Here is a 9,026-nt window from a genome sequence, read left to right as displayed (position 1 = left end):
CCCAAATATAAGGCAAAGATTTTCCCCTAAACCAAAAATGTAGTCATCTCATATGTAAATTTTCTCAAAGCTTTCAAACTACAGAGATCTGTATTGACTGCTTTATTTTAAACAACAAATAAATGGGTTAAGATACATAACCTGAGAAAACTCAACCGATGTCATTTCTAAATGCTTGTACAAGGTTAGTGGAGGAAACAATAAGACAGAGTAACAGTGTACTCTGGAAAAACTGATTTAAATGAGTCAAGGAAACTCCAGTGATGAAGGACAGATATTAACAAGTCGCACATGAAAAGTGTGACTGTAACCCTCAGGGAGGAGTGGGCAAAAGGCTTTTTAAAAATTTAATATACTTTATATTATATGCAACTGTATGTATGGATAATTAAACCAAAGAATCTGAATATCAAAAATAAAACATTTGGATATTCCATCCACACTTTTCTGAAACTTCTTATATTCAAGTTGGCTAAGAAATTACATTTTGAATCCTCTTATGGACAAGAGAGGACTCTTTATATTGAAACATACACATTACATGCAATTAAAATATCCTTCTTAAAAGAAACTGAGTTATTTGTGACTAACACACCTCTTGAATTGCTACTGTGTTCCTTTTTCCATTTCTCTGTAGGACTGGGTCAAAACAACCACTGTACTAATTTTTTTCCAGTGAAGAGTTCTTCCAAAAATAATTCTTACAGAGTAAATTTTAAGAAACCGTTGAACACATATGCAGCTGTTACTTTCAAATTATGTTAATTACTTGCAACATTACTTTCGACTGTCATATGTAGGTGTTAAAAATAGTTTCAGTTAAGTTCTAAGTTATGCAAATTATTCCATAAAAATTAGATTGCATTTCTGGAGAAATGCCATCTGGTAGGAATTGACAAGAAAAGAGCTTTGAGAACTAAAATGAACAATTACTTTGAAATGTCCCTCTCTACTTACATGGTCAATGAACAACATATAGACATATGAACTCATACTGAAACCCAAAGGTAAAACATCCATAGGTACAAAAGTATAGGAAGAAAGATCTAAACATCTGAACCATGATATTAAGACATCAAGGACTATGATGGTCTCAGCAGTGCTCCACAGAACCTTCTGCAATGAGGGCTAGGTTCTCCGTCTCTGATCCAAAATGGCAGACTGTGAAACCATGTGTGGCCAACGAGCATTTGCGACATGGCTTGTGTGACCAACAAAGCGAATTTTGTTTTTGCTTAATTAAGTTAAATGTGTCTTGTGGCTACTGTTTTGGACAGTGCAGCTATGGGACACGTATGGTTCACATTAGGTAATCACTAAATATGGAAGGGTTATTGGAAGTGGTGTGCCTAAAAATTTTATCTTAAGACAGTTCTAAGTCAAAGGTTTTATGGATCTTCATCCTAATCCTTACGATCAACTTAACTAGCAAACCATTCTACTTTACATGGACTCTAATTTGGTGCTATTCTCTAATCATGGCAGACATCAATGATGACTGACACACAGGACACAAAAACCACAGACACAATACAGCAATAAAATCAAGCACTTACATTCATGAATTAACTACTCAGAGTACATACAGAAAGAAGTGTCTGTGGCTTTTAAGAGGGCAGAGAGAAAATGGTCACTGGATGGGTGGTTACATTTCTGTTTCGGAAAAGCTTCTCAAAGTAAGGGGATTTTAAAACCAATGTTTTAAATGTGGAAAAATGTAAAATACACACAACCCACAGAGAGAATAATGAATCCCCATGTACCTGTCTCCCAACTATGGCTGTTAATTCATGACTTTCTTTTTATCCATCACTGCCCCTCACCCCGCCACCAACATGTCAGTTCATATATAGGGATTTTAAAAACAATCTCTCCCCAAAGGAGAATAAAAGTGCTTGATTAATTTATTAGAAAAGGTATCCCAGAGAAAACAACTATGTGCTGGGGTTATAAAATTAGAGAATGTTAAAATTGAATGAGGTACAAAAAGGGACCATGGGACAGGGGCACAGATGGGAAGAACCCCTGGAGCATAGGTGAGCAGCTTGATTTTAATTTAGAGCAAAAAGGACCTAGTCCAGTTTTTAGAAGAGAAAGAGTTAAATAAAGGAAACAAAATTTACTCTGTGACATCAGCTAAGACTGACTTCAGAGGTACGGAGGGTAAAACTACACAGAAGGCTACTGCAGTGCTCCAGTAGCTGAGTTACTGTTTAAACAACACAAATGAACATCTTTCCTACCTATTTCATTAGGAAAAGATTCAAGGTGAATATTTAACTCTGGTTTACTTTTCTCAATACTGAATTTTTCTTTGGGACTTATACACAGTACCATTAGTTGCAGAATAATCTAATTAATCCGTTTGGTCTCACTTGTGAAACTGCTAAATGTATCAGTAACACAAATTGAATATTACATTGCAAGATTTGTTTAAATTTTATTTTAAATCATCACTAATACAATTTTAAAATGAGAAATTAGCATGTCAAATGTAAGATCCCCCCCCTTTTAAGTTGAAACGAATCAAGTTTCTGCAATAAATACTTAAAGACTTTTAGTCTGTGTGGAAAAAGGGGAGGTGAGAGAATAGTGGGGGGGATGGAAGAGGGGAAACAGAGGCTAGAGATGTGAGGAAATATTTAATTTTAAAACAACTTTTCAAAAAAAGGCAAAAATGACAAGACAAATCTAAAAATTACAAAACCCCTGCTTACTTTTTTGGTTTTCTGGAAGTAGAGTTCAGGAAAAGCATGAAACCAGTACGCCAACTGTGATATGTAGAAAAACTTCATCTGAAATCTGTGTAACACAAGAAAGTAGAACATATCGTTTAAAGAACAACATCTTTAAAGAATAAAGTAAAAACAAACACTGGAAATCACAACATGCTAAGTAGCTACCTTTGTGTTACCATTTCAGGTCCCCTTACAATACTTCCTATACTTTACTCTGCAGTAGCCCCCTTCTCCAGCCCCCCAGGGTCTCCTCACCATCAGTCAGTTCCTCTGGACTAAAAAGCAGAAGCAAAAGACATGATCCACAGAACCCTGGGAGCAACCAAGCAAGCTACGAGGAAACAGCCCCTTGCCTATGAGTGAGTTAGTACTGATGAGTGTGCCTGTTAATGTGCCTGTTAGCTACTGAAAATATGCGGAACATGTCTCTGAGGGAATCAAATCACACATCTGTAAGGGTTCCTCAAAACGCAAGTGGGAAGGGCAAAAAGATGGATGAAGAAATCAAGGTGCACAGATTCACCAGCACTGGAAACTGAGACAATCCCAATTTCAAACACCCTCTGGATTTTTCCTTAGGGAAACATGGTAACTCTACCTGGTTGAGACACTTGAGAACCCCCAATAGATGGAAGCAAACTCGGATTCAAGAGAGGAATAAGGCACTGAAAGGCTCCCAGGAGACATATTTTCATCAGTCTAGAGTCCACAGTCTCTTCACACCACACCCCTCTAGACCTCCTCTTTCTGCTTTCCCTCCCCCTCTCCTCCAGAGGTCTAAAGTGGAAAACAAAGCCTATCTGAATAATTCTGTAGGGAGAGAAGGGATGGGGGCAGGGAAGGGGAGAAAATACAGTCTCACATAAATATGATGTTTATATCCCTATTCTACAAAAGTTCATTGAATTAATACACTTTTAAAAGTTAGAATGGCTCAGGAGAATATGGCAATACTGTAGGTCATGTTACTCTCTTCGTATCTTTTTCTCCAATCCCCCCATCACAATGCATCCACTGACTACTGCCTAGATGATAAGCCACTACAACTGGTACAGCAAAGGATATGAAAAGAGTTCCTTCTGCTGTCAAGATACATACAGTCTTGGTGGGCTTGGGTACAACATAAGACAGACTTACATAAATGAGACAATTACAGAGCAGCCAAGACAATGTATAAACATAAAATACTACACAACAAAAGGAAAAATTCAGGAAAGCAGAAGCCCACATAGGCTAAAGGACCAAGGAAAATATGGAATAGATGTTTTAGAACTGGGCTTGAAGAATGAATAACTTAGCTGGCTGACTTGGCGACCCCTGAGCTTCTTGTAGCACTCTGTATAGAAACCTTGGGGGCCAAAAAAGTGAAACAGTCTCTATCCTCAAGCTTACAGTGCAAGAGAGAAGAAATGGAAGAAAAGAGACTAGGGTACAGAAAAGGAGCAAAAGTATGTAGAAGATGGAGCAGGAAAGAGGAGAAAAGATGAGGGAAAAGAAGAAGACAGAGGACTAAATTAGGATTACCATTAAAATCAGTTTTCTTAAGGTAACAGACATACTGAAAAGACTATATACATAATAAAAGCAAAAAGGAATTTTTGTTCTTATGGCAGTGTGATTGCCAAAGACATACCTATTGTACGAATTTGCCTCAGGTCTTAAAAGGGATTAACAACAAATCCTGCTTAGAAGTTACATGACCACGGCCCTTAAGTGAGAAAAGTCTACTAAAAATGACTTACGTCATCAGGTTATGCGGATAAGCCCTCCACAAGATAGTCGGGTCTGAGATGTAGTTTTCCTAAGAGAGAAGATACAAAAATTAGCCTAACGACCATGTAAATTTCTTAGAAAATAAGACAGTATTTTCATTTCTTGCACATTTACAACTCTCTATCTCAAGTTCCAAAGGGTCCACGGAAGTCAAACGTTTTAGATGTTTTAGTTATTTTCATTCAGTTGAACTGCTTACTTTAGTAAAGTGAAAATCAATGAGTGATGTGAAGTCCAAAAAGACATAATTCCTAGCTTTTGAAATTCTTTCAATCCAGGAGAGTAAAAAAGACACACATGCAAACACAACCAAAAAACAGTAATGGCACATAACAGTCATCCAAGGAATGAATTTTGTCTTGGGAAATCAAAGAAAGGATTCCAAAAGAGGGGACACCTGACAGGAGACAGAGGATCAAGGTGCTGCCAAGTTTTATAAGATTATGTCCACATAAGGAGAAGGAAATGGCAGCCCACTCCAGCATTCTTGCCTGGAGAATCCCATGGACGGAGGTGCCTGGTGGGCTGCAGTCCACGGGGTCGCAAAGAGTCAGACATGACTGAGGCGACTTAGCATGCATGCATATCCAGATAATAACCATGTCTTTTTCTTAGATAACCAGATATGTTTAGTGAGAATTATCACATATGTATATACAGAAAAAACTGAAGCAACTTATCCTTAATACCCACTGAGGTTTAACACATTTGTTTTTTTAAAACCGTGTAAGACAGAATTTGTGTACATCAATAATAAAAAAAATTTCTGAGTATATAAGATAGATTTTAAGCTGAATTTTATGTTCATCTATAAAGTATCACTAAAGCAGCAGTTTACAATGGAACAAGCACTGGACTTGAAAAGCTGAGTTTTAGTCTGTCTCCAACTGTGTCATACCCTGGAAAATTCACTTGGCCTATTTATTCATCTCTAGTGTGCATGCAACCTTGTGAAAGTTCACTGATAACTTACCCTTTCTGCTAATACAGAGCCACTTGCAAGTGACTACAAGATATGAAGACAACATTCAGATCGACTAAAACTGAGTAAGGTTTTCTGAAACACTGAACATAGTTGGCAATTTTTGCTGTATAAAAACTTAGAGAGGCTTACTGATGAAACTTAATTTATACTAGTTCAATAGCAGAACTCCTAATCTTAGATAAGAACAACAACAGAAGAGGAATTTTTCTAAGGTTCAGGGTTTGCTTGTGAGTGCTAAAAATAGGACATCATTTCCTGTTCTGAGTATATAATTAAATACTCTGAGAGATGAGAATTTAAGCATAGTATATACTTACAGATATGAGAATGAATGTGCCCCAAATACAAGAAAACAGGTAGAATGCACTAAGCTGACCAGATTCATTAAACTTGCTGTGTTTCGTTTTGGAGAAATGCATTCGTCTGTTAATTTTCTAAAAATAAAAACAATTGTTAAGATTATAAAAATGTATTTAACATAACTAGCATGGTATGGAGAGCTAGTATTTTACAAAGTATAGATTTCTAAGATTGTATACTTACATCCAACACATATTCTTGAATTATGGCATGAATAATTATCGCCACTAGCATGTAGAAGAAAACTGTAGCCAAATCTTTGATACCATAGTAATAAAGGAACGCTGCTTCAGTAGCTTGTTCTTCTGAAGGCCAAAAGAATAGGACACACACACACACAAAAATATACATAAGATTATAAAAACAGCACTAAGTACAACACAGTTATGGAAACAAACAAAAGAAGACTAATAAATAAGTTTATAGAAACATCACAGTAATATGCTTTTCGGCACCTTGAGTCTTAGCAGCAATGAAAACTGAGATTACCTAGAAGACTAAAGTTTCAGAAATTACTTACAAAGACTTGACACAGGTTAGTTACAGCCATTAAAGATCAGAGCATGGGGGAGGGGAGGCCACACTCAGACCCCTGGAGATCCCAGGGTAGAGCAGGTTATGTTTCGGTTATATTAAAGTAAGTTATACTTAGCCCATTTGCCTGTGTTTTCAAGGAACTTTTGAAACTTTCAACTTTCTAGCTCTATTTTTCAAACTAGATGCCATATTTATGATTCTGATGGAAAAGCTGACTTTGATTTGATTTAGTTTTGAACTCTAAGTAGGGGAGACAGAAACAACTGCTACAATTGTTTTCAGTCTTTAAAACTGCTAATTTTCCAGAACAAGACTTAAGCAAATACTTGTGAGTTGATAAAAGAGCTTTGTTCTTCTCTGGCATACTCAAATTTCTCAACAACTTTGTGGTTTTGAGTAATCTGATATCTAAATTACTAAACCAAATATTTACAAAATGATAAAACTGAACAAAAACCCAACTCCATGTTGTGTAATTTATCTTACATTATAAATAGAGAGACTGGGGACAAATTTACTGCCTGAATATGTTATCTTGTTAAGTGAATACACCACCCCTCATCCATGCTAGTTAATTACATTACTATATTCAACTATAATCAACTTTCAATAACAACTTGATTCTCACCTAGCATAATCTAGAAAAAAATTTTGAAATAAAACCTAAAAATGTAGTTTGGATGCTATTCCCAAGATATCTCTTAGAGCTTACTGTCATTCTCTCATCAAAATAACTGATAGAATGGTAGAGCACAACCAAAAAGCAAAGATAAAATGGGTTTAAGAGGGTTGTTATTACAGTTCCCAAACAGAACTCATAGGTCAAAAAAACTGAACCTGATTGGGCCTTTAAAAACCTTGATTGAACAATGACACTTCAGACAATTGCAAAATATCTATTCTTAGGATTTTCTTATGAAAAGATCAGAGGGACAAGGACAAAAAAAAAAAAAAAACAACAACCCACAAAAACTGTTCTTCGATGGAATTTCAAGCCCACTTATAAAAGTACACAGTAGGGGTTGTCAAGATGTCGTTCCCCAAGTACAAGCCGTCGCGCCTGGCCAGCCTACCTACTATCCTCGACCCAGCTGAATACAACATATCTTCTGAAACCCGGAAAGCACAGGCCGAGTGGTTGGCCATAAGATCTCGGCTTAAACGGGAATACCAGCTTCAGTACAACGACCCTAGTCGCTGAGGGGTTATCGAAGATCCTGTCTTGGTTTGTTGGACCTACACAAGATCAGCAAATATCTATCCCAGTTTCAGACTCAATACCAAGACCTCCCTCCTGGGAGCTCTGTTTAGAATTGGGCCCCTCATCTTCTGGTATTATGTTTTCAAAACTGACAGAGATAGGAAAGAAAAAGTTAACCAGGAAGGAAAATTGGATCGAACATTTAACATCTCATATTAAGTCTGACAATGGTGTCTATATGTACTACTGTTTAAATAAATCAATTAAATAGTTAAAAAAAAAAGTACACAGTAAACATTAAACACATAAAAACTGATTTTCATACAGGGTGAGGTCAACCCAAAACATAAGATCTTGCATTATTACAAAATCATCAAGAATAATACTCATTCTCATCATGAATGAGATCTGTGAAGATATTGAAGAACCTAGTGTTCACAGAAATTTCCAAGTCTGCCCAGCTGAACTCTTCTACTTAATCAGAAAATTCCAAAAGAAAACGACCTACCTGAGGCAGGGAGGGTAACATTGTACTGAAGAGTAACAAAAATGATAGAAACTTTTGCTGTTATCTGGAAAGAAAAAAAAGATCAGGTCAATTTGTGACGCTCTTCCAAACAGCAACTCCAGGAGAAAAAACATTCCAAGTTCTGTCCCTATATCTAAGAACCAAGGACCCCCCAGTTCCTGTGTCACCCAGACAGGCACAATTGGGATTCCCCCTCGCCAAGGAGCTAGAAGTTAAGGTAATTCACCAGAGTAGTTTGCAATTTAGATGGGACTGTGCAATTCACTCCTAACTTTAAGATTTCAAAAAAGAGATACTGCAGTTCCAGTAAAGTGTTTTTAATAAATAATGTTTCTCTCTCTAGACCTGTACAATGAACACAAAATTGCCATCAAGAAAAATTTTAAACGTAAATTAATGAAAGAAAAGGGAGCACCGTTACCAGGATGAAAATGGACTGAAGGTAGGGTCTGTGGTGTGTGTGTTAATCTCTCGCACACCTGGCATAGGTATATGGTCAAGAAATACTTAACTGATCTGATGACTGGTACAAGCAAAGTGGTCACAACAGAAAAATGGAATGCTTACTCAATATTTATAGGCACCAGGCACTGTACTAGACAAGAATAGATAACAAAGATGAATGATATGATCCAGACGACTAGAAATTTATTTGGGTTTTGGAAGAAACAAATAGTTATAATACCAAAGAATCAGAGCCAACAGGAACCGAGAAGAAACAATGCAATTTTTTTTTGTTTTTTATTTCTTCCTGGGGTGAGGAGTGAGGTTTTTGTTTTCTTCCTGAGGTGAGGAAAGGCTCTTCAGGAGATGTGGTGCCTGAGCGGCTCCTGCTGGCAAAGAAAAGTTACCTCGCAGGGGATGGAGAGGACAGCCCAGGTAGGAAAAAGGGAAGCGCAAAGG

The 9,026-nt window shown here is 36.9% G+C and overlaps 1 protein-coding gene and 1 pseudogene across 7 annotated transcripts in view; one reads left to right on the top strand and one right to left on the bottom strand.

Annotated features, from left to right (window-relative positions):
* The window catches only part of TRAM1 (translocation associated membrane protein 1), a 31,627-nt gene that overhangs the window by 13,621 nt on the left and 8,980 nt on the right, over nucleotides 1-9,026 (bottom strand). For all 7 annotated transcript variants that reach the window (XM_081501770.1, XM_081501772.1, XM_081501769.1 and 4 more), the window contains 5 exons: nucleotides 8,103-8,166; nucleotides 6,040-6,161; nucleotides 5,814-5,930; nucleotides 4,481-4,539; nucleotides 2,718-2,802 (listed from right to left, as the gene is read on the bottom strand). In XM_081501770.1, the coding sequence (XP_081357896.1) occupies nucleotides 2,718-2,802; nucleotides 4,481-4,539; nucleotides 5,814-5,930; nucleotides 6,040-6,161; nucleotides 8,103-8,166 (447 nt within the window). The remainder of the gene's footprint in view (nucleotides 1-2,717; nucleotides 2,803-4,480; nucleotides 4,540-5,813; nucleotides 5,931-6,039; nucleotides 6,162-8,102; nucleotides 8,167-9,026) is intronic.
* LOC145510468 (NADH dehydrogenase [ubiquinone] 1 beta subcomplex subunit 4 pseudogene) lies at nucleotides 7,424-7,814 on the top strand (annotated as a pseudogene).

This window comes from Giraffa tippelskirchi, chromosome 6 (assembly GCF_054371585.1).
Source record: "Giraffa tippelskirchi isolate mGirTip1 chromosome 6, T2T-mGirTip1v1.2.pri, whole genome shotgun sequence".
Classification (NCBI taxonomy): domain Eukaryota; kingdom Metazoa; phylum Chordata; class Mammalia; order Artiodactyla; family Giraffidae; genus Giraffa; species Giraffa tippelskirchi.
This window is presented reverse-complemented; position numbering and strand designations above follow the sequence as displayed.